This window comes from Chroicocephalus ridibundus, chromosome 16, assembly GCF_963924245.1.
Source record: "Chroicocephalus ridibundus chromosome 16, bChrRid1.1, whole genome shotgun sequence".
NCBI lineage: Eukaryota > Metazoa > Chordata > Aves > Charadriiformes > Laridae > Chroicocephalus > Chroicocephalus ridibundus.
The window spans coordinates 11,074,292-11,098,141 of NC_086299.1; the positions used below are offsets into that span (position 1 = coordinate 11,074,292).

The following is a 23,850-nucleotide window of genomic DNA, read 5'->3' on the forward strand; positions in this document are numbered from 1 at the left end:
CCTCATGTGGAAGGAGGAACTTCCTCCTATGCTGCACCCTGCGTGTGTGCCGTGCGTGGCAGAGCCTGCTGCACCCTGCGTGCCTGTGCGCGATGCACGTGCGTGTGCTCTGCAGGCAGCTCTGCCCACTGCAGTCCGTGCTCGTTCTCCTGGCTCTCAGGACCCGTCCTCCCATCAGACCCAGAGCAGGGAGTTAAGCTTAAAAGCCTATTAAAAGCTTGAAAAACAAGACTGCTTTGCCACTTTCCCTGCTTTTCAATTTGCCAGTGTCTTTTAATCCCCTTAGTCAAGGCAGAAGGGTTTGGGGTCAGCACAGGACCAGGACCGTCGGTCTTTCCCCACAACCCACTGGCCTGAGCAGCTCCCAGGTCCTAGCTGGGGAGTGCAGATCTCCACCTCCACGCAGCCCCCACAGGAAGATGGGCTGGGCTGAGTGCGCTGGTGGGTTAAATAACGCCTTCCTTGCCAAAAAGAAAACTATGCCTGTAGTGCCATCCCTAAACCAAGAGCTGGGGGAGGCCCAAAGGCTGGAAGATATGATCTGAGACCTTCAGCGAAGATCCATGTCCATGCGCCATCCCTGTCCACAGGATCACGACTACACCTCTGTGCCCACTAACTAGAAACTGTGGGACAAGCAAAGCCACCACCACCAGTCAAACCAGTACTGCTCTGCTCTTGCTTCGCTGAGCAGGCCTGGAGTGGCATTTGCAATGCCAGCGTGCTCCTTTGCACAATCCCCTTCCCCTGGAAAGACCCTTGCTTGCACCGAGTGGTTAACACCAGCCAAATTTGACACAATTCAAGGTGTTATCACAAAGAATGTGAGCGTGAATTAATAATGGCACTTTGAAGCCGCTCTCTGTGCTCGCCTGCGTCCCTCCTGCTGCATGACCGGCCTTGTGCTGCCGAGGAACTGCATACCTGCTGCTTCATTTTGCAATAATAACAGCCTTCCGATAAGAGAGATGGGCAGCGTGCGGAAGTTTTGCTGGCAAAACACAACTCCAAATGAACTGCTAAAAACGGTTCACAAAAGGCTATTTCCAGCTCCTCCGCCCAGCTGGGGCTGGCTCTGCTCCCTCTCCTCTGTTGTCATCACAGAGGATGCATCTGCCTCTGCGGCAGGAGGGTTACCGCACCAAGAAAGGAGGCAGGGAGGAGCGCAGGCAGCAGCTCGCTGAGGTGCGGGAGAGACAGAGAAGGGTCTGCAGCCAGGTCCCCCCACGGACACAGACAGGGTAGACCGCTACGACATCCCCAGCACAGCCCACCCCAGCTGGGAGGTGTCTGCAGGCGCCATCCCCATCTTCCAGCGGCCTCTTCCTCCCGCGCTCTCCCCCGGCTGATCCGCCCCGGCTGCAGGCTGGCCCGTTGCTGCTGTCAAGCCCTGGAATCCGCAAGGAAAGCAAGTCCCAGCGGTGCCTTTCCCCGGCTGCTGCTGCTGCTCACTCACGCAGGGGTCTCATCAAAATGCAGCACATCCCATACTTCTGGCCGGCTTACAGTAAGCAGTTGTCAGACACTTCTTAATCCCAGGTATAATAAACCTTCCCCAGCTCCCTGATTCCTGTATCTGTCATGTGAACCAGCTGTGCATGAGGAAAGCACTTTGCATGCAGATTATTTACCTGTCTTCAGTCTGATCTAAATAACACCCCCTCTAAGCACCACCAGACAGCAGCAGCTCCTCCTTAGGTCGCTGGAGTGAGAGTTTGCATTCCCAGGGGTCACCTCGTGAAGGACCATCGAGCACCAGTTGCAGACCACGGCGTCCCCGCAGGGCTCTGGGGTTGCCCGGAGAGCAGGGCTGAGCCGCCAGATGGCACGGTGAAGTGCACTGGTGCAGATTTAACGCTAGCACTCATGAAGAGGGAGATGTCTGGTGGCGATGGATGCCCCAGTGTGCTTCTCTCCCGCTTGCCATCCTGCCAGCTTTCCCTCGGGGTGGACGCCCTGTCTGTTCCTCCTCTGCGAAGAGCCTGCCGAGTTGGGTGAGAAAGCTGCAGGATTGGCTCTGCTGTGAGCACTCTGAGGCAGAAAGGCACAGGAGAAATGCTGCCTTGGAGAAGCTGGAAACACAGAAGGCCTCAGCAGCCCAGCTCTGGGGGCTTGGAGAGGACCATTGGCAAACAGGTTTGAGTAGGAGTTAAGCAGCATCTGAAGCAAAATGCGATATTTAATAAAGGGTGAGGAGATGCAACACATCCCAAGCGCCAGGCTGTCAGCTCTGCAGCCCTGGGACCCTGAGGCGTAGAACAGGCTGCCCAGGGAAGTGGTGGAGTCCCCATCCCCGGAGGTATTTAAAAGATGGGTAGACGTGGTGCTGAGGGACATGGTTTAGTGGTGGTTTGGGCAGTGTTAGGTTAATGGTTCGACTCGATGATCCTGAAGGTCCCTTCCAACCATAACGACTCTGTGATCCTATGAGGGAAGGCTCCCCAACCCCAGGCGCAGCCTCAAGCACGCAGGACATACAGAATGTCACAGCTGCTGCTCAGCACACGTCTGGACCTCAGAGGCACAGGGGAAATGCCACCACCCCAAGTGACATCTATAGCCTATGTCTCTACATCTCCCAGAAATTTAGAAATGCTCCTCAGTGTCACCCTGGGGGTGCTGGTGGACCCCCTGCTCTGCCCCAAACTTATTCCAGACCTCCAAATCAGGCCTGGCTTAAAAATCATTATTGATTTTGTATTCTCAACTCCACCTTTTGATGTCCAAACTAACAGCAGCATTTTGGTAATGTTTTGGGGCCCTTCCATCACCAGATGGGCAAAAATGGTTTTAGGTTTTAGGTGGAAACTGAGTTTTATGCTTAATATCATGACCCGAAGAAGCAGGGCTTTAGAAAATACATCTTTATCAGAAGACCTGAAAGAAAGGGATTATCCCTTCCTGATTCTGCTGCGAGAGAAGGGCATTGGCCAGAGACGGAACAGCAATTTTGCTGTTGAGGAGCCAGGTCTCAATGAGAAGTCAAGCAGATATCACTGCAGGGCTGCAGACAAAACTCTCTCACCTCCAAATCCAAACCACAAAGTAACTGGGATGCTGAAAGAAAGGCTTTGCTTGTCACGCGCTGAGCTAGCAAGATCCCAGAGGAGCAGGAGGATGCTCATCTCCTGGAAGAACAACATCATGGGCTGAGTCTCTTGGTCTTCTCTCCAAAAAGGGGATTTTTCTTTCCTTGTTTGTATATCCAGCAGATGCAGCTCTCAGAGTCTGCAGCGGGATCCCTCTAACCACAGTGGACACAAGTGCAGGTGGTCCCTATGCTGATTCCCAATCTCTTCATTGTGAAATTGTTGGTTTCAGTATTTATTGCTAGTGGGAAACATGCTGGATCCAACAGCTGAGAGGCGAAGCTGCTGCAGCTCCGTGTCCCTGGGTCCAACCAAGCAGTGAGGCTGAAGATGTGTGTTCCCCGTATATGTACACATGTACTTCACACTGGTCACGCTGGCCACACAGGTCACAGACAGAATGAACATGAAAGCACCCACATGAACATTGACAGCACCAGTGGCCTCATCCTGCTCCCCTCTCTGGCTGAGCAGGATGGAGGTCCAGTGGTGAGAATATATATATTTTCTCCATGTACATACACACATATATGTACAATGTGGATCCGTCCAGTTTGCCCTAATAAATCCAAAAATGCTCTCCCCTGCATTCCGTGATGGATCTCACATCCTCAGGCAGCAACTCCCTTGGTCCAAAAGGTGACCTGGGGAGCTCCCAGTGACTCATAGTGGTGGGTTTCACACCTCAACAGTGGAGCTGATGGCTCTGCTGAGACAGCTCTGGAAGGGGCCCTGGACAGGGTGTCTGTTCCTTGGGAATCTCTGATCTGGGTTCCCACCTGGCACTGTGTCCCTGTGCTCCTCTGGGCTTGTGGAGGTTGGCCTCTGATGGGCTGATGGTTCTCCTGTGATGAGCCTGGGAGTAGCCCCAGGGTATCCTGCCATTGTCTCTCTGTGCTCCTTTGTGGGTGTGCAGATGAGCTTTTAACACTCTCATCTTTAATTGTATGTGTGCAGGTATGTATGTATACCTCTATCTTAACCGCTCCAGGAGTCAGGACCGTGGGAGGAACAACTTTGGTCAGAGCCCTTCCAGCACGAAGAGTGCAGGCAGGACACAGCTCTCCAAGTTCAGGCTCAGCAGCAGGATTTTGGCAGTGCAGGGGGGGTCCTTCCCCCCTTTAACTTCATGCTTACGAGCAATTTCACAGCTGCGTTTGTGCATCTGATGGAAGGTCTTTCCTCAGCATCTCAGCACTGGGAAATGCCCTTGGTGCCACATCCAGTAGGACGGTACGCAACATGCTTTGTGCCCCATGGGCTGTCCAAGCCCTGCACAGGTGTGGACGGTGCTTTGCAGGGGACTGAAGTGCAATTTCTTGCCTGGTTTGCCCAGATCTTCCCTTCGGTGGTCTGCAAAGCCTGTTTTCCACCAGCTCTCCTATTGGCATGCACTGCTGCTGCGGCTGCACGCACAGAGACACACAGAGTTTAAATTCAGGGAAGGTGTCCTGTCTAACACAAGGTATGAATTGTCACTCATTCACTTTCTGATCAAGCACCTACGTAAAACCTTCCGGAAAGGTGACCAGCCTGGATCTGAAGGCAGCAGGCAAGGGGGAAGCGAGGAGGGTCAGTGCCCGTGTCCCCACTGTACAGTCGAGGACGCTGAGGGACCAACACGCGGCGATACAGCCAGCTGGCTGCCATCAATCACAGGGCCTTAGCAGAGGCTTCTGAGCATTTAAATCATTAATTGAGATTAATGAAATGTGCTTTTGCAGTTTATCTAAGTGCATGTTCCGAAACTGAAACCCGGTCATTAATTAGTGAGTGAGACAATTTGAAGGGCTCAGTAAAATCCCCTCTTAAGCACCAGCGAGGCCCATCAGCATGGCTACGAGTGGAAGGATATGGCCCTGCCCCAGGGGATGCTATACCAGAGCAGGATAGGTGACACTTAAGAAGAGACACAGGCACACCGTCCCACCAATATGGGCTTTTAGGGGATTAGGGAGGTCCATCCAGCTCAGGACTGAGAACAGGAGACAAAACCTGCTAATCTTCTTGTATCGTTGAGGCAAATGAGAGGCTCCATTTGACTTCCCCAAATAAATTAATTTGCAAATCTCAGGGATTACTGGAAGGATTAGACCTCCCTAGAAATCCCACTGCCTGATCTGCCCATCCCAAGGCTCCTGAAACCTCCTCATGAAGGCTAATGTAAACAAATACGCCCCATTAGAGGACGAATCCGACCTAGAAATAAAAAAGCCCCGTTTGTAACGGGAAATGCTGTGCGAAGCTCAGCTGTAGGGTGCTGTGCGTGTCAGCTTGTGCTCGTCCTCATGCTAGGACATCTGTGTTCACCAGACCCACACCCAGAGGACCAGAACCCGCTGTCCACAGGCAGCCACCCTCCACCACGCTGTACTCCTCTGGTGCCATGTGTGGTTCTCCAGGGACCTCCTGGGTGAACATCTCTGCTGATGGGCACAGGGCACAGGAGCGCAGTCCTCTCCTGCCACCCGGTGCAAACTTCCCCCCTGGGTCTGGAGTTTGGAGATGAGTTTCAGGGCATGGCTTATGGCCACTCACTAGGGTGTTTGAGAAAATAGCGTTACAGAATGACCTTCTCCACAAGTGCAAAATAGATACACTGGCAGTAAATTGCATCAATTACAGGGAATCCAGTAATTAATTAGAAGCTAGGAGCCTTCCCATCCCTCAGTGCAGCTCTAAAATTAAGAGTCTGAGTGAAGAATAAATTCCAGGCTAGGGAGTCGGTGCTGGGGCTGCCATGCGATTGCTTCCCACGCAGCGACTCGCCAAAGACTGCAATTGCCTCCTAGATGTTGATCGATTTGCTTTTGAGTTGGCAGCAAGGACATGGGTTTGACCTCCACCTGTGGAGAGGAGGGAGGGGACTTCAGGCGGTGCCTGTGGGAGGGCATCCCAAGCCGTTAACACCACTGGAAGCAGAAACTCATCCACCCGAGCTAGGAAGGAGCTGTCTCCTCATTGGAAAGCAATAGAAGTGGTTGAGAAGAGGAGGGTAAACTCAGAGGAAGCACAGCAGAAGCAGAGAGGTTGTGATCTGCCCACAGAGGGTAACGAGCTGTTGAGCTAATGAAGCACCTGAGAAGATGCTGCACATGGACCACACTGTGCTGAAGATACCGGTGCTGTTGCCCTCTGCCTGTGGGGGAACCAAAGCCCAGAGAGCTACCAAAATCAAAGCTTTCCTTCTGCTGCTGATGAGCTGAAGCACTGGCCAGGCCAGGAGGCATTGTGAACTCCAGCCTGCCACAGGCTGAATACAACCCTGCCTTGAAAACACCAGGCCTGGCTCTTCACAGCATGGCTGCATCTAGGCTGGGATATTCCTTGACAAATCTGCTAAGCTGGAGGTTGCCTAATGGTGCCTGCAAGGCACCCGCCGGCATCCCACCGGCCAGAAGTAAAGGCAATCAAAGCCTCTGAAGCAGCAATCAGACGCCCTCCAAATTGAGCGGACGTGAGAAGAGAGTTTGCAACTTCGGATCGATCCGGCAGCCAAGGTCAGTTAGAGGGAAGCCGAGTTCCTGGAGAAGCCACTGTGGAAAGCAAGTTGTAATAGAAATAAGTTGTAATAGTCTCCAGCCGGCACAGACCTCCAGCTGCCATTGACCCAGTTAACACTAACACTCACCTACAGAAAAGTTCCACTCCATTTTTGAGGTGTTATGTCAGGGCAACCAGACCATGGGATGGAGAGCAGCCTGGGAAGGGCACTGGTCTGGCAGCCGTCAGGATCTGGCCACGCGCAGGGAGCGGTGGGGTGCAGGAAGGGTCCGTGCTGGTGATCTCAGTCCAGTGGAAAGCCTAACATTGCCTCAAATGGGTGTACGGAGGTCTTTGCTCCACTCAGATGAGCCCACCCCTATCTGGTGGAGGGATTTGTGATGGTCTTGCCATGGCCTCATGGCCCCAAAGAGTGCAAACCTCACAAACCCAGGACTGAGGAGTTGAAACACGAAATCCAGAGATGAGGACCTTGTGCTTCCCCCCGAGTATGGCCATCACTTTGTATTTGGAAGGGAATCTCATGCTGTCCAGGGTGTCTCTCAGAGCATTATCTCCTGAGCCCATAGCATAAAGTCAAGAGGTGAATATGAAGGACCAGGACTTTTCTATTTTCAGTTGCCTTGCAAGCCATTTTTTAAACCCTTGAGGATGTTTGGGTGATACTGTGGACTCTCTCCTCTCGGCCTACAAGAAGCATCACCTTCTGCACATGGGGTGAACAGGCTGGGGACTCACTGCTGGAGTAGGGAAAGGGTTGGGGTGGGGAGTGGTGAACACCAGGCTGAACGTGAGCAAACCACAGATAAGATAAACTGCACTTTGGGCTACAGTAGGGGTATTGTGGCCAAGGTCAAGGAAAATTATTCATCCTTACAATGAGCAGCGGGGAGGCCACCCTGCTGGGCTGTGGTTAGCCAGGTGAAGAGGATGGTGAGGAGGGATCTGATCAATCACAGCTGCAGCTACTTGGGAGCAATTGCAAGGAAAACAGAGCCAAACACATCTCACTAGTGCCTAGTGATGTAACAAGGGGCAGTGGTCATACATTGGACCTTAAAGATTCAGGATGGACATTAGGAAACACTTCTTCACCTGACTGTGGTGCAGTCCTGACACGGGTCCCCAAAATGGTGGGAGGTCTCTGTCCTTGGGGGGGTTTCAAGACTCAGGTAGGCAAAGCCACAACTACCTTGATCTAGTTTTGGGAATAGTCCTGCCATGAGGAAGAAGCTGGACGGGAGATCCCAGAGGTGCTTTCACCAGCCCTGCTGGGACTCATAGCACTGTGCCTGCTGAACGTTACTTTTCTCCTGGCTGGAATTCAGTCCAGGGATGCTCTGCCAGGGAGGGGCACAGGCACTTCTCCTCTAGCTTTGCAGAGGTCCTGGTTGGCTCCCTGCTGCTCAGCCCAGCCACAGTGCCTGTAGCCTGCAGGAAGACGTAGGGCATTTTGATCTCTTTTACTTGTCTTGACTGATCTCTCTTACTGACCTTGAGATGGACAGAACTGCGTCCTGGATACATCCCTTGTCTTTTGATGGAGCCCTGAGTGATGGGAAGAAGCCAAATACGCGCCACAGTGGCAAGCAAATCAGTATCACATACAACAGGTCAGATGCTCCTTGAAGCCCATAATCCCATGTCTGCACACTTTTCACCATGCTAGGCTAACTAGCCCTCTTCAGAGACGGGTGCAAGGAGCCCTTGGCTACAGGCCAGGTCCTACCATTCCCCCAAAACCTTTTCCTTTTTCTGTTTGCCCTTTTTGCCCGGGGACCCAGCCACAGAGCAACGCCAGCCCTGCTGGGCAAAACCTCCGCACTGCAAAGCAGGGGCTCCTGTTGCATGCCTCGGGGCTCCTGGCGCGTTGTCAGCACAGCTCTGGGCACCCTGCTCTGATCCGATCTTATTTATGGCACATCCTTCCTGTCTTCTCCCTGCTATTATTGCCTGAAATGTTGTAATTTAGATTCCGGCTGTGTTTGATTGCAAACTGTCCCAATCTACAAATTTCAGTGACAAGCACTAGAGCAGCTCATTTACATGCCGAAGTGATCAATCCGGAACTGCTCATTACACAAGTGAATAAATAAATAACGGATACATTAAAGAATGGGAAACAATCAGCCAAATTAACCAATAGGTGTCGAATAACGACAAGCCCTGACATCCTTGACAGAGAACAAGAGTAGGAGGGATGGGACAAGCTTTCCCAGCATTGCCCAGGGCTGTTCAGCGCTCATCTATCTCCTCTCATCCCGTGAGCCAACAGGGACATGCATCAATGCCAGCAGACAGAGAGTGTGAAATCCTGGCTTTTAAAACCCATACCTGTCTTTGCTCCTTGCACCTGCTCTGTGTAAGCAACTGTCACAGGAATAACACATCCCCTGGGACAGCAATTAAAACATTTTAGACGTTGCGCGGCAAGTGACCTTGCGGCCTGATTTTCAGCTGACGTCTCAGGAAATCCCCCCCCAGGGCACCTGAACCATCCCAGCTTTTTGTTTCATTGATCGAAACACGGGAGACTTCAGAATTCACGCAAACACCGTTGCATCACGCAGGAAGTTTACACGGCGGTCAGCAGCACGGGCTGAGCGTTTTGGGCCAGGTCAGCTCAAAACGGGTGAAATCACGGGTTGCCAGTGAAACAGGCTTGGTTATTTGGGCATCATTAATCCACCGGGGACTGCAGAAACCACGGGTTCCCTGAGCTGTCCCGAGCTCCTGGTGGGTGCGGGTGGCAGACTGGGATGCTGGTGACTGTCAGCAGAGATGCGTGCAGCACCTGCCAGTGCTGCTGATCTCCCACCACCTGCCTTTGTCGCTGTCTCCTGTACAGTGACAGCAAGGTGCTAGCTACCTGATTTGTCCTCCTCTGGCAGCTCCTGCCTGTCACCGCTCAGCACCCCAGGGGATGCCCAGCAGGGAAGGCAGCGGAGGAGCATCTCTCCCTGTTGTCTGCTGTCAGGCAGCTCGTGCGTGCCTGCAGGCACTGCGGGCGCAGAGAGGAGGCTTTGCAGGGCTCACTTTTCTTCCGTGAAGGGGTGCAAGGCTGGGATGGCACTGCCCTATCTTGCCTGGCGCCAACAGGTGAGAGGGCAGCAAGGAGGTGAAGGAGGTGCCCCATGGCCCATCCTGAAAGGAGGAGGGTTGCTCAGGGTAAAATGCGTCTGGAGCAAGGCTGGTCTTGGGTCTGCAGCAGAGCCAGGAGGCAGTGGTGGGCTCCCCACAGTGGGTGTCTCCCCAGGTGCTCCCCAGAGTGGTCGGGTCTCCCCAGGCCCAGGGCTGTCCTCTGTGGGGCTGGTTTTGGTACTGCCTGGGGCTCTGCAGCCCACCTACATCCTCTGGCTACTCCAGCGTCGCCCACCTTCCCCTCTGCCTTGGGCTTGGCCCCGTTTCGTGTCATCTGGAGGTCTCTTCCGTTGCCCTTTCCGATTCTCCATGCTGGAGCCTGCCGGCGGTGGTGCTGGTGGGACACTGCTGGATCTGTATCAGCAGGGATAACCTGCCAGGGCTTCGCCACCCCTTGTGCCTTCCACCGTGGCTTGGTCCTCGCTGAGGAAACACCACTTCTGCCCTAGTCTCCGGGGCTGCCAGACTGCTCCCAGCTCCGGGGAATGGTGCTTGCGACCTCTCTGGGGCTGTGTTTGCGGGAGGCAGCTGGGTTATTCCGGCTCCCGACCGCTCGGTGCCGGGGCAGAGGTGCCCGTGTGCTTGCCCTGCGGCTGCGCATCCTGCGGTGTGCCCTCCGGGGACGCGGGGATACTCAGGGGGGTCGCCTCCGCCCCTGGTTTTGGGGGAGGAAGGGGAGCCCTGGTGGGCGGGTGACACCGAGCATGGCTGAGACAGCACTGCCACCTCGCGGTGTGTCACCTCGCCTTGTGTCACCTCGCCGTGTGTCACCTCGCTGCCTGCGCCACGCCGGGCACGGCCCGCACCGTGGCTCCCCACTGATGGGAAGGGGAAGGAGGAGAGGGTCAGGGTGGAGGTATTTTTGTGCTGGCAGATAAAGGTCTGCAGAAGTCTCCGGGGTGGCACCGTGCAATGCTCACCCACGGCTCCCCACAGCCTGCCACCCCCTGGAGCTGAGGATGTCCCAGCTGCAGATCAGGAGGAGAGAGATGCTCAGAGGATGGGAGAAGGTGGCTTAGCTTGAACGCAGCAACACTGAAAGCCAAGCGAGTGGGGCTTAAGCACTGCTCAGGAGTCTCAGGGACTTGGAGGAGGTGCCACGTGGACCAACACCAGCTTCCAGGAGATGCTGGAAACTCGTACCCAGCCCCCTGTAATTCAGCATTTAAATGGGGTTAAGGGGACAGTCAGGGACAAAGGACATAGGAGCACCAGGACACAGCCATCGATCAATCCCGTATGAAATGATGGAGTGGTCTCGTTTTGGCTGTGTATTAACAAAGGGCAATAGGGCAGAAATACAATTACTGTCCAGAAACACCTTCCACTGTTTTGTGGAAGGTAAGTCTTTTCAAAATCACCTGTCATCTTTTCTTGACACAATTACAGGTCTGGTTGATAGGGGAACTCTGCTGATAAAATAAAATTGCATTTCTTCTGGGCATCTGATTTTTTACGGAGTGACATTTTGATTAAAAACGTGTATTATATTGCATTAAGAGGGCATATATTCAATGAATTAAAGACCAGCTCAGTGACAGATTCCCAAAGGTAATTATTAATGGAGATGCACTGATGAGCGAAGTTTTGTCCGGCAAGGGTCTCTGGGGCTGATTTTTGGTCCCACACTAGTCTTTCCCTTTTTCAGCTGCTTTGGAAACAGTGCAACACCTTCCATGAGACTGCCAGAGGTGACAGCCAGGGGGAACGGAGGGTTTGTCAGCCCCCCTTGGCTTTGGGACCACCCTGATCCCAGACCTGCATGCTGTCCTCTTTCCTTGGACTTCCTCCCCTGAGCTCCAGCTGCCGCAGTGCTTTGGGAACCCCAACACCGCTTTCTCATGAAGGTCAGTGCAGCTGCCACAGGACTGAAAAGAAGCTCCAGGTCCCTCCCATCTGCCCACTGCGTCCCCCACGGTGGGACCTGGCTGGTTTCTGCGATCCCAAGGACATCCACCTGCTGGGGTCACTGTGGCACGTCTCATCCCTCTGCTCCCTGCTGCAGTGGGACTTGGATACCAGTGGCGTTTTGGGCCGTTTTGTGACACAGCTGAATGGACTTCCCTCAGCACCTTCCCTAGACTCGGTGGTGTGAGGCATCGGCTTTTTAATTTTGCAGGTCTGGCTCAGGCCACACACAGTTCCTGGGGTTGCTCAAATCTGGCTGCTGCAAGGCACAGCCACTCAAAGGGGACCAGGAGCAACCTGGGTGCCAGAGACCCCCATCTCCTCCTGCTCTGCTACAGAGACAGGGTCCCCAAACTACTGAGGTGAGGGCAGCGGGAAGGAGGTATCTCATCAGGGATGCTCGAGGCCCTGCTGAGCCACACAGTCACTCACAGTCCGTTTGCCGAAGCCCTGCTCCGTCAGGGTGCGGTGCCAAGGTGGGCATCTGGAGGGGTCAGTCCCCAGCAGCAGCAACGACAAGGCCGGGTACCAGTGACAGCCATGCTCTGCCCATCACCTGGACTGGGAGCCGTCAAGGGTGATCCCAGCATCCCTGGGATGGCCATGCCACCTAGTGCTCTCATCGCCTGTCCCCCTGCTGCAGTGACAGAGCTGTGGCATGCCTTTGGGCACCCTCCACCTTTGTGCTGCTTTGTGCCCCGTCACCGCCGGTCCCTGCTGCGGGGACTGTGCTGCTGGCCAGGCTGGGAGCCCTGCGGGGCTGCACTTGTGCTGACCAAGCTGTTCCCTGACGGTGACCAGCACAGCCAGGGTCAAACGCAGAAAGGGGAACAAGTTTCTAGCTCATGCAGAGAAAGCGAAACTTGGCTCTTCTCTTTCCCAACCAGGCAAACCACTGGGCATGCCAGTACATCCCGTAATCCTCCCCCCACCCCAATCCTCTTCCTCCCTGCTCCCAAGGAAGGGCTTCCAGCAAACGGTACTGCTGCTCAGACTGGTCTGTCTTCACCCCCAGCAAGGAGGTAAGTCACCCCAAATAGCTGGGGACACGTCTCCTCTGTCACTGCTCTGCAGTCCTTGCTCCGTGTCCCCCCCCCCTATTTTACTTCCCCCCTCCACAAGGGTTTAAAGTAGGAAAAGAGGGAGAAGATGATGCGGGGGAGGGAGGGAGCTACAGGAACTTGTCCTTGCTCCATGTGGTTGCGGACATCACTGGACCCCACAGGCTTGTCCCGGGCTGAGCACCCCAGGTTTTGGGATAGGTCTGTGTGCTCAGGACATCCCTCCTCGCTCCCAGCTCTGTGTGATGGAGATCTGGATCCCTTATGCCTATTTATCCCTCTCCTGTTTATTCCTCCTCTGTTGTATCTCCTTGCACCCCTTCCTTATTTGTGCTCTCCATCCCATGGGACAACTGCTCCATACGTTGGTGCTTGCTCCCTCCACACTGGAAGAAGCATCCTCTGCATGCATCTGATGTGCAACCACACATCCCCAGGGCATGCACCAAAGGGTTTATGCCATGCTCCACATCCTGGGCTTTCCAATCCCCCAGCCCTGCCATGGGCACGTGTCAGAGATTTTCAGTAACGTCAGTGATTTCGGATCACACAAGGAAACAGCCTCAAAATCCTTCCATGAAGTTATTTTCACCATTGCATATGGTGTCCGGCTATCTGTATTGGACAACACACGGGTGGCATGGTAGATCTGTGCACGCATCTGATGAGAGCACTTGCGTGTCTGTGTCCAAGGTGCATTTGTGTGTTTGATGTGTGTTTGCCTCCGTCCCCAATTCCCCCACCCCTGTGCTTGCAGGGAGGCAGGATGCAAATTGGGCTTTGGCTGGTGACCAGCACCTTGGCTGCAGTGCTGGGAATGGTCCTGTCTGAGGATGGATTGTGTTGGGCACCAGCCGGCAAGGATGGCTTCCCGGGAGTCCCTGGTCTTGATGGGAGGCCAGGGCAGAAGGGTGACGTGGGAGAGCCAGGTAAGGGGGAGCCAGCGATGTGTGGTGTGGGTGGCCTGGGAGCCTCAAGCTTCTTGGTAGGAGCATCACAGGCTGCGGGAGCAGCTCAGGAGATGATAGATGTGCGTGAACTGCTCCTTCTCACCACTTCTCCCCAGGGAAATCAACACAGAGGACAGGCATCCGGGGACCCAAAGGGGATGCAGGTGAGCCGGGTCTTCCTGGTATCCCAGGGAACCGGGGCTACCATGGCCCGCATGGTCCCCCTGGGCTCCCAGGCAAGCCAGGGCCGAAGGGTGACAAGGGGAAAGCTGGCAATATCCTGGAGCAGCCGCGTCCTGCCTTCTCTGCCTCGCGGAAGTCCCCACCGTCCATGGGCAGGACTGTGGTGTTTGACAACATCATCACCAACCAGGAGAACTCCTATAGCCCCCAGACTGGGGAGTTCACCTGCCGTGTCCCCGGGCTCTACTACTTCGCCTACCAAGTGGTGTCCAGCGGTGACCTCTGCCTGAGCATCACCAAGAACAGGGAGAATGTGGTCAGCTTCTGCGACTACAACAGCCGCGAACTCCTGCAGGTGAACTCGGGCAGCACTGTGCTCAGCCTGGCCATGGGCGACCAGGTCTCTGTGAGCACCGACCCTGCCAGGGGCAGCATGATTTACAGCGGCTCCGAGGCAGACAGCGTCTTCAGCGGCTTCATGGTCTTCCCGCAGTCGGGCTGACGGGCCACCAGTCCGAACCTGCTTAGCACCAGAGCGTTGCAGTGTGCGCGTGTCTGCATGTGTTTTCACCCTGCGAGTGCATGGGGTGGTCTTATATAGGCAGCACACAGGGACAGCCCCGGATTGAGCCACCAGCTGGATCCTGTGCTTCCACCAGTGTCACAAAGTGGCCAGGCGCTGCGCCTGCCTGCTCCATCCTGGAGGCAGAGGACTCCCAGCCCCAGCAGCCCTGTCTCCTCCCGGGCGTTCAGACCCCACACTGCAGGGGGCCAGTTGCCACTGGGGCCATTCACCGGCTCTGGCTCTTTGCTCCTGAGTGGGAAATCACTGTGTGCCACTGCTTCTGCTGCACTAACCATTGCAAACGCCTTTCTGGCGCTGGGCCACCACTGCCTCTCACGTCCTTCCCATCAGTATAAATAAACCCTTCTTTCATGACAGCCACTTGGGTTTTCTTTCATATTCATGCGTCTTCTGCAAACCGTCAATGTCCTGGGTCCCTTCCCAAGCTGCCCAGGGAGAGAAGTGATCCCAGCTTGCCCCTGGCCAAGCACAGACCCCAACTGCAAAAGCAGAAGGACAGGAGGGAACTGAGTGTCCAAGCAGAGCTGCCACTTACAGGGAGGAACGGGAAATCTCTGGGACCAGCCTATGTGTGTCCTTTCTCTGATGAGTCCCAGCTAGCTGTCCCGTACAAGGCTAAGTACAAGTACAGGCAGCAGACCATGCACCTCATCCACATAGTCCTCTTTTGGTACCCAAACTCTCCCAGGAAGGGGAAAGGCAGCTGCGGTCCTCCAGCCTTTCAGCAAGGAGGGGCAGGGACATCAGGGTGGCTGATGGGGTTGTGGGGTGATGGTGGTGGGGTCGTGGGGAGATGCTCTTCTCTCTTTGGCTTGGGGTGAGACTAGTGGGAGGTAGGGTGGGCTAGGCAGGTATCAGGCAGCCAGAAAGCATCAGGGAAGCCATGTTGGTGTCCTACCCTGGTACTGCTGCTTGGAGGCGTTGCTCCACACATGCTGAGCAGTCAAATGTTTCCATTCCTAGAGCAGTGAGGAGCAGGTCAGATCACCTGCAAGGAGGAACACCCTGACCAGGGATGCCGGGGCCCCAGTGAATCCGGCACCCAACAGAGCTGGTGGAACACAGGACAAGGTGCAGAACCTGCAGGTCAGAAACCCTCAAGGAGAAGCATCCTTCAGCCTCATTTCTTGGGCTGCAGCATCTCCCATCAGAGCCAGGCGATGACCTTGCGCCAGCCCTTCATTGAACAGGCAGCTCTGGCTCCATGGAGCTGGCGTGGGACTCTGCTCCCCATTCTTCTTCTAAGAAACGAGTTAAGGATGGTGGAAAGCCAGTGATCTGTGGGGAGCTAGTCCCCTAGTGGTGGTTGGAGGGTTTGTGACACATCTCTTGGCACAGGGTCATCCCACCTCTGTCCTTACAGCCCCTGCTGCTGCCATGGCAAAAGTACGGTTCTCGCTGAACAGCCAGGAAAGTGCTTGCTCAGAAGAAACAATCAGGCAGGAGGATGTGAAACTCGGCTGGGGGCCAGCTGGGGGTTCTGGATCCCCAAGGGCCCTTTCCTAACTCCGCGACTTCCTCCAGGAGGGTGTCACGGAGAGTCATCCACGCCGCGCTGTGCCGGCAGGCAGTGCCCACAACAGCCAGAGGGCTCAGCAGCGCAGGATCCCGTGCCCTGCTCCCCTCACCAGAGGTAAGAGGTGCTGCAGGGTCCATATCTTTGGGGTGGTCTGCGTGGGGACTGGGGGTCCGGCAGCATGGCACAGTGCTGGGCTATGTGAGAGGAGGCAGAGAAGGAATGACAAGCGCTGCCAGGCTGCTCACGTGTCCTGGGGGGGATGCACACTTGTTCCTGCTGGGGAAAGGCCAAATCCCCTGGGCCAGGCACTGTCCTGGGAGATCCTCAGCCTTGATCCTGATGGGCAGAGCCAGGAAAGTCAGGCTGTTGCTGGAGGAGGGGTGAGATCAGCTGGGTCTAGGGAGCTCCAGCCTCAGTGCCGCATGGTGCAATGGTCTGCAGTGGCATATGCATCTGCAGGGAGTTTGGGACACTGGACCGGGAGAGCTTGGCGCTGGCCATGGGTACCTCAAAACCTCATGGCTCCATCTAGACTGAACGTCCAACCCGCCTTGTGCCATCAGAGGCTGCTCTGGGGGTGGTGATGAGCCCAGGGTCCATCTCCACCTCTAATTGGTATGGGGGGGGACACACCGAGGGCACAGCCAACACAGATGCATGCTCCTGCTGCAGTCAACCTCATCGCACAGCATCCCCTTTGCCCCACAGCCTGGAAGCCAGCCTGAGATGGGCCCTTACCCCATCACTTTCTTTCCCTTTCCATGCTCCAGAGCACCAAAATGGGTCAGAGCTTCGGGGAGCAGTTCCATCTGGCTCTCGCCCTCCTACTCATGAATCTGGGCTCTGCTCTCACCGAAGATGCCCCTCCCAGCTGCTATGGGATTCCAGGCCTGCCAGGCATGCCAGGTGTACCAGGCAGGGATGGCCGGGATGGGCTGAAGGGAGCCAAAGGCGAGCCAGGTGAGTGAGCGAGGAGGGGAACCACGCAGGCTGTTGAAGGGGAGCCACTGAGTCCTCCATGGATGGTCTGCCTTGGTTTGCAGGCCATGGAAAGCATCCTCTGTGGACAGGGCAAGAGTAGAGGAGGCTGGAGAGAGGCAACAACCCTCTCCTGCCCAAGGGAAGGGGCTGGAGGAACCTCTCCCACATTCTGCCATTGACACCCTCTTTCACTCCCCACTGCCCCACAGGCCTCCCGGCCACTCCTGCATCACGAGGGCCCAAGGGCATGAAAGGGGAACCGGGCAGCCCTGGCTTGCCAGGCAAGACTGGCCCCATCGGTCCCCCTGGTCCTCCTGGAGACCCTGGGATGATGGGCATGGCTGGAGAGCCGGGAATGCCAGGCAGCTACAAGCAGAAGCACCAGTCAGCATTTTCAGTGACGAGACAGACCAGCGAGCACCCCTTGAAGAATGTCCCCCTGGTGTTCAACCACGTCATCACCAACACCAATCACGACTACAACACCACCACAGGCAAGTTCACCTGCAAGATCCCCGGCCTCTACTACTTTGTCTTCCATAGCTCGCAGACAGCCAACCTCTGCGTCATCCTGTACAAGAATGAGATCAAGATGGCCAGCTTCTGCGACCATAAGACCAACACCATGCAGGTCAGCTCTGGTGGAATCCTCCTCCGCCTGGGTGCTGGGAACCAGGTCTGGCTGGCGGTGAATGACTACAATGGCATGGTGGGCATCAGCAACTCTGACAGCATCTTCTCAGGCTTCCTGCTCTTCCCAGACTAGAGGACCACCAGAGCCCACCCCAGCACGCCGACCTCATCACCCTGCCCTGCAAATGCTGCTGCTTACTGCCCCCTGTTGCTGATGCTCCAGGTTTCCTCTGCTGGGTGGGAAGCCCCAGCAAGGGGTTCAGCCCTAGCCTCCAGCTGCACACCGCTGGCCTGGGGGCTGAGGGCAGGTACTTGCTGAACAAGGGGAACAGGCACATCTGGATGCACCTGCACCCACAGTGACCGTGCCAAGCCCCCGGGGTCCTGCTGGCACTGCCACGTGCGTCCACTCTGATAACCCCACATTACCTTCTGCTGACAGAGCCAAAGGTCTCTCTGCGTCTCTCCCCTTCCCACCTGGGTTGCACCAGGGACAGCCAGGTGTCCTGGAGCAGGCTTGCAACAGCCCTTTTGCTGTGACCCCTCTGTGGAAAATCTCAATAAATCCTTCCCCGGTGCTCCTGGCCCAGCGTCTTTTTTCCTCCACTACTTACCTTTCTTCAGGTAGACACCACGTGTGGCCAGATGGATGTGGTATGCACGTGAGTGTGTGTGTGTGCATGACATCTGGACATCTGCGTGGCATCAGACTGTCCCCAAGCCCTCTCTGGCTCGGCCATGCTCAGCATCACTGGGCATTACGCACTACTCACAACCCTGGCTTTACTGGGCAGGGTGGGACCCCCAGCTCCACTGACTGAAGGAAGGGGACGGTTCCTATGCCCATGCACACAGCCCCCACCGAGGGCATTACTCCAGGCAGGGGCCCTGCTACTGCCCTTCTCCTCCAAGTGGATGCAATTCAGTTGCAGAAGGCCACAGATCATGCAGTGAACCTCATTACCATGCCTCCAGTTGCTGGGACATCCGCAGGGTCCCAGCCTCACCAGGGACAGGGCAGGGGAGGCACTGGCTTCCCTGAGACAGACCAAAGGAGCTCATGGGCTCAGAGCCCACCAAAACCCAATGGAGATTCTTCCTGGTGGCACACTCTGTACAGTGGAAAAGGAGGTCATCTCCCGTGAACGTCCTGTGCTTCACCTCCACAAGGCATCAGCAGAAATCAGGACTGGAAATGCTTTTACCGCAGGGTGAAATCACTTCCCATCCACAACATTTAGGAGAGCCTGGGGGACAGATTCAAGGTGATGGATGCTGAGACCCTGTAGCATCCTCTGGGGTGGCCAGTACTTCCCAGCAGAGCTGGGTATGTGCAGAGAAACCTGAGGGATGCTAAGTGCATGGACACGTCTACAGTCCTAAGGGGTTACCCTAAACTTGTCTGGAGCTCACGGCAGCGTTCCCCATAGTAAGCACACCTGAGCAGGACCCAGAGACCCTGCAGGGCAGAGCGAACATCAGTCTGTGCCCTGGGACCAGAGCTGTACACCTGAGGGGCCCCAGGGTGCCATCTAGGGACAGCATGTCCTGCTGAGCTGACATCCGCGCACGGCGGATATGAAAGTGACACTGAAGAAAGGGTAGGAGCTAAAGATAAAAAAGGGATGTGGCCCAAATCCTTTCACAATAACCCTTGCAGCAAACTTCTGCTTCTCCTCGCAGTCATTTCCAAGCAGGACGCTGGTGTGTCCCGGTCCACCTCTCCATCCGTGCAACAAGGGGTTCAAGGTAAGCAAGATGTTGGCAAGGCTAAGCCCCAGCTCTCCGCTGCAGGTAGGAGCACACAGGGAACCCAGCAGCACCAGGGTGACAGCCACCCCCTGCATCACTGGCACTTCGCTGTGGCTTGGGGCAGAAGAGGAAGGGGGCTACTGAGCTGGGGGTGGTGGAGATCCCCGATGGGACCCCGAGCCCTTCTGCTCCACCTGGGGGAAATGGGAGATGGCAAAGGGAGATGGCAAAGGTCCACAGGGGTGATCAGGGACTCGGCATCAGTCTGAAAGGTGCCCTGGGGGTGTTCTCCTGCCCTGAGATGCTCTTGTCGTCTGCCTGGGCCCTGGCTGCGAGCCCATGGATTGGTCCTTGTACCTGCTGCATCCAGATCAGAGCTTCTGCAGACGAAGTACCCAACTTACTGATTCCTTTTCCCGCTGACTACAGAGTTTCAGTGCTGGGAGAGTTCACCTGAGGCCAGAGAGCATGGGTGGGGTGATGTGATGTCCAGATACAGCCCCCAAATGCCCAGTGCTTACCACACATGCACCTGCACCAAGAGCTGGAGGAAGGAGCTGAGCTGTGGGATGCAGGGAGGGCAGATGGAAGATGGGACCCCGGGGACTGGAAGCCCAGATGACTATCCCAGTAGGGCTGGTTACATACAGAAATGCTTCTGGGATGAAGCAAGCATGTGGCAGGACACAACAGGACCCCACAGTGGTTAGGAGAGCAGGCTTGGGGATTTCATTGCCATCTACAAGGACTAAAGCTGCCCCTCAGATATGCTGGTGGAAAGCAAGAGTTGTCCCCTTGCAGATCATGAAACTGCTCTGGCTTGGGGAAGGGTTTTACCCTGCAGGTGTGGCCCTAAGGACCTGCAGCACATGCCTGTGGCAGCATCATGGCCAGGCTGGACATCAGACCTCTGGAACAGGCTAACCCGTCCCCAAATGTTCATGTGACTGAAGCTCTGGGCACTTGTAAACTGGTAATTTAAGAGTGGGGTGAGAGTGGCTTTGGCTCTGCAGCAGGATGTTTTCCCTCCCTGATGGTATTACCCAAAAGTGTTTCTAGTCATTGTCCTCCAGAGCAACACAGAGTGCCCTCCCACCGCCCAAGGCAAGCTCCTCCACATCCTTCTGTGCTCCAGCAGATGCAGACCGTGTGGGTGATGCTGATCTTCCTGGCTGGAGGGCAGCTTGCAAGCGGCACACTCTGCAAGACCTATGGCACCATCCCAGGCATCCCAGGGTCACCAGGACAGCCTGGCAGCAATGGCAGAGATGGGAAGAATGGCCTAAAGGGCGACCGAGGTAAGGAGGAGGCTGCAGGTGGGGAAAGTGTTGTTTTGTGAATACCAAGAGCAGGAAAAGGCAGTGCCAGGCACGCGGTCCTGGGAAAGCCATCCATTTTCCACCAGTCCCTTTGGGGTGTTATCAGGTGGGGGTGATGCTTGGAGACAGAAGGGGCTGGACAGACCAGAGCACCCAAAGGAACCTGGGGAGGGAGGGTGCACGAGAGCAAAGGGTGGGCAGGGGCCTCCATTGACCCGTACCCCAGCACAGGTATCGGTGGTTTCCTTCCCAGTGCCCCCTCTGCAGATCTGTGGTGCTCGACTGTGACCACAATGACTCTTCATCCTGCTTTCTAGGTCCCCCTGGCCAGGTGGAGCATGAAGGAGACATGGGGGAGAAGGGAGACCCAGGAGAGATGGGGTACCCTGGGAAGATTGGCCCTAGGGGCCCCCCAGGTTCAAAGGGTTTACCAGGTCCCATGGGACCCCCCGGCGCTCAGGGGGACTCTGGTGACTACAAGGCCACCCTCAAGTCCGCCTTCTCTGCTGCCAGGACCATCAGCTCCTACCCACGCCGGGAGCAGCCCATCCGCTTTGATCGCATCATCACCAATGTGAAGGGTCACTACGAGAACCGGTATGGCCGCTTCATCTGCCAAGTCCCAGGCATCTACTACTTCACCTACCACGTCACCTCCAGGAGCAACCTGTGCCTCAGTGTGAAAAAGGGCCGGGGTGGCAGCAGGGGTGAGAAGGTGGTGACCTTCTGTGACTATGTGCACAGCAGCTACCAGGTCACCACGGGTGGCGTGGTCCTCAAGGTGGCAGCGAATGAATCCGTCTGGCTGGAGCCAACAGAGAAGAACTCTCTAGTGGGGATTGAAGGGTCCGACAGCATCTTCTCTGGCTTCCTGGTCTTTCCCGATGCTTAGTCCACTGATGGTGTCTCTCTGCAGCCCTTCCCCTGCTGCTAGCTGGCCCCTGCAGGGCTGAGGACCCCTGGAAACGACTCTTTGCTCCAGGTTTGGTGCCCTAAGCCCATTTCTGCCAATCATCTTGCACATTAAATGACAGCTCCTTGTGCTGCTGGTTCCTTCCTGCCTAGGATTTGCCTCTTCCCCCTCAAACAATGCTCAGATACGCAGGGCATGGCCTCCCACACCTCTGGGTGCAGTATCTCATTGCTACAGAGCAGAACCAGGCAATTCATGCAGTTCCTGCTGCAGCCCACGCTGAGTATCTCCTTCCAGAGCCACACAGAGAAAGTCCCATCCCACGGTTAGGAGAACACGGAGAGGAATCCTGGTCTTTAGCTGGAGGGGGGGACACATGACATAGTAAGAAAATGCGGGCCACTGGGTACTAGTGGGCGATGGGGAGATGTTGGATATGGTGCTGTACTGGAGAGCCCTGGGGCTGGTAGGAGTTGGGGACGCCAACCTCTCTTAGACTTTTTTTTTTGGGGTGGTGGTGACACCAATATCCACAGAGGCTTGTCGAAGCTTGTGAGAAGATGAGCCAGGTGTGTGCGGGGAAGCCAGAGCTCGATGCCACGATGGCAGAGGTGTGGGGCACATGGCTATCCCCTGGTGCCGGCGGGCAGTGTCCAGAGCAGCCCCATAAACCCAGCAGGGGACCAACATGTGCAAGTCCCACAGCACAGCCCAAGCCCCCTTGGAGATCCAAGGACCTCCAGATGAGTAAGAGCTGAGGACCCCAAGGGTGCCCCTGTCCCTGGGGCAGGTGACAATCCAGCATTGTACCTGGGTGGAGGTTTGCCTACAGCCACCAGCCCAGCCATGGCAGGTGGTACCAAGAGCTGTGGGGTGTGAAGCCGTGGGGGTGTACACGGGGTGGGCGGGACGTAGGAGAGTTTTCGTGGGGATCTGGGATTTGAAAGGGGCCGGCTGAAGGGAATGATGATAAAGGGTTGGAGGCGGGGGAGGAGGATATGGGCTGGCTTTTATGAAACCTCGTTACCGAGCTCTCGGGACCTCCTTATGGGTCCAGGGCCCCACAGCTCTGGGCTGCACAGGTCTCCCTGCCCCAGCGCAGGACAGGGACTGGCACTGGTGCGGCCAGTTCGGAGGCTCCAGCGTCTGTCCGGGATGATTTGCCGGCAGGTGGCACTGGAGACTGGATCAGCCCTCGCCTCGCCGAGGGAGCATCCTCGTCCCGCAGGCCGGAGTGGCAAAGCTTGCTGGGCAGAAGCGTGAGGCCCGTAAGGTCGGGGAGGAGGCACCGGGCAGGATTAGTGCCGCCTCCTGCAGCCCTGCATTAACGCTTTGTCCTTGTCACCTCGCTGCTTGGTCCTTCACCCAGCAAAACCTGTGGCTCTTGTCCCCAGGAGCGCAGCCACCCCACGTCCCCAGCCCTCTCTACCTACCGTCAGAAAGTCAGGGCAGAAATGCCGGGTGTTGGTCTCCCTGCGCGGGAGCACCGAGCTGCTTTTAAAATGCAGCTGCAACACTCGTGCCATTTCGCAGCTGGCGATGCAGCGTCCCAAATAAAATCAGGTCATCAGGGCAGGTGGAGGAAAAAAGTAGGTATTTGACCCCCAAAACAGAGGCCAGGCAGCATACATCGGCTAAATCCCCTGAACCCTCAGCAGGACTGCAGGAGACACAAACGGAGGTGCAGTCGATACAGCGGAGGACAGGGCTGCCATTCGAAGGACCTTGACGGGCTGGAGAAATGAGCTGGCAGGAACCAACTGACATTTAGCAGAGACAAATGCAAAGTCCGTCCTCTGGCAGGGGATAACCCCATGCAATAGGACAGGCGGGGGGCAGGAGGAAGCTTTGCAGGATGGGATCCGGCGCGCTGGTGAACAGCAAGTTGAAGCTTTCTGCCTTTCTAAGGAACTGATACCATCATTTCAAACTTTTGAAAAGGTCTCTGTCAAGGACCTCTTTTGGAGTGGAGCTGTTTTTATTTTTAAAACTAATGTCTGACCTAACACCAGCACAAGGCAAAGGGTTTCTAGGGTCTTGGCTGTGCCTGGAGAGAGTCAGAGGGCAGTGTAGGTACCAACAGTCTCCAGAGTGCAGCTCGCCATGCGTATGCAGCCAGAAGACAGAGGTGCACAGGGCATTGCGACCTCCCGTGGGTCTCAGCCGGCACCCGGCAATGCCACCTCAGGCATTAGCTCCATGGGACTGCAGCTGTCTGTTCCCCTGAAGCTGCCACTGTGCGGCCCGTGGAGCAGGACACCCCTCAGGTAACCAAAATGGAGGAGAAAAGGGGGCCAGGGGGCCGCGAGCG

The 23,850-nt window shown here is 56.0% G+C and overlaps 3 protein-coding genes across 6 annotated transcripts; all 3 read left to right on the forward strand.

Annotated features, from left to right (window-relative positions):
- Window positions 1-12,526: 12,526 nt before the first annotated feature.
- Window positions 12,527-14,778, forward strand: C1QA (complement C1q A chain). The gene is made up of 3 exons (XM_063353775.1): window positions 12,527-12,664; window positions 13,461-13,632; window positions 13,770-14,778. The coding sequence occupies exons 2-3, from the start codon at window positions 13,470-13,472 to the stop codon at window positions 14,336-14,338; spliced, it is 732 nt and encodes a 243-aa protein (XP_063209845.1). The 5' UTR covers window positions 12,527-12,664; window positions 13,461-13,469; the 3' UTR covers window positions 14,339-14,778.
- A 1,121-nt stretch (window positions 14,779-15,899) lies between these two features.
- C1QC (complement C1q C chain) lies at window positions 15,900-18,139 on the forward strand. Of its 2 annotated transcripts, XM_063353757.1 has the most exons (3): window positions 15,900-16,055; window positions 16,712-16,901; window positions 17,132-18,139. In XM_063353757.1, the coding sequence occupies exons 2-3, from the start codon at window positions 16,721-16,723 to the stop codon at window positions 17,686-17,688; spliced, it is 738 nt and encodes a 245-aa protein (XP_063209827.1). In that variant the 5' UTR covers window positions 15,900-16,055; window positions 16,712-16,720; the 3' UTR covers window positions 17,689-18,139. The 2 variants fall into 2 exon arrangements, with proteins under 2 accessions (XP_063209827.1, XP_063209826.1); XM_063353756.1 differs by lacking the exon at window positions 15,900-16,055 and having other exon boundaries at window positions 16,703-16,901.
- A 1,044-nt stretch (window positions 18,140-19,183) lies between these two features.
- On the forward strand, window positions 19,184-21,667 carry C1QB (complement C1q B chain). Of its 3 annotated transcripts, none has more exons than XM_063353768.1 (3): window positions 19,184-19,304; window positions 20,446-20,605; window positions 20,944-21,667. In XM_063353768.1, exons 2-3 carry the CDS (start codon window positions 20,446-20,448, stop codon window positions 21,516-21,518), a joined length of 735 nt encoding a protein of 244 aa, XP_063209838.1. In that variant the 5' UTR covers window positions 19,184-19,304; the 3' UTR covers window positions 21,519-21,667. The 3 variants fall into 3 exon arrangements, with proteins under 3 accessions (XP_063209838.1, XP_063209839.1, XP_063209840.1); XM_063353769.1 differs by having other exon boundaries at window positions 19,188-19,304; window positions 20,443-20,605; XM_063353770.1 differs by having other exon boundaries at window positions 19,219-19,304; window positions 20,381-20,605.
- Window positions 21,668-23,850: the final 2,183 nt, after the last annotated feature.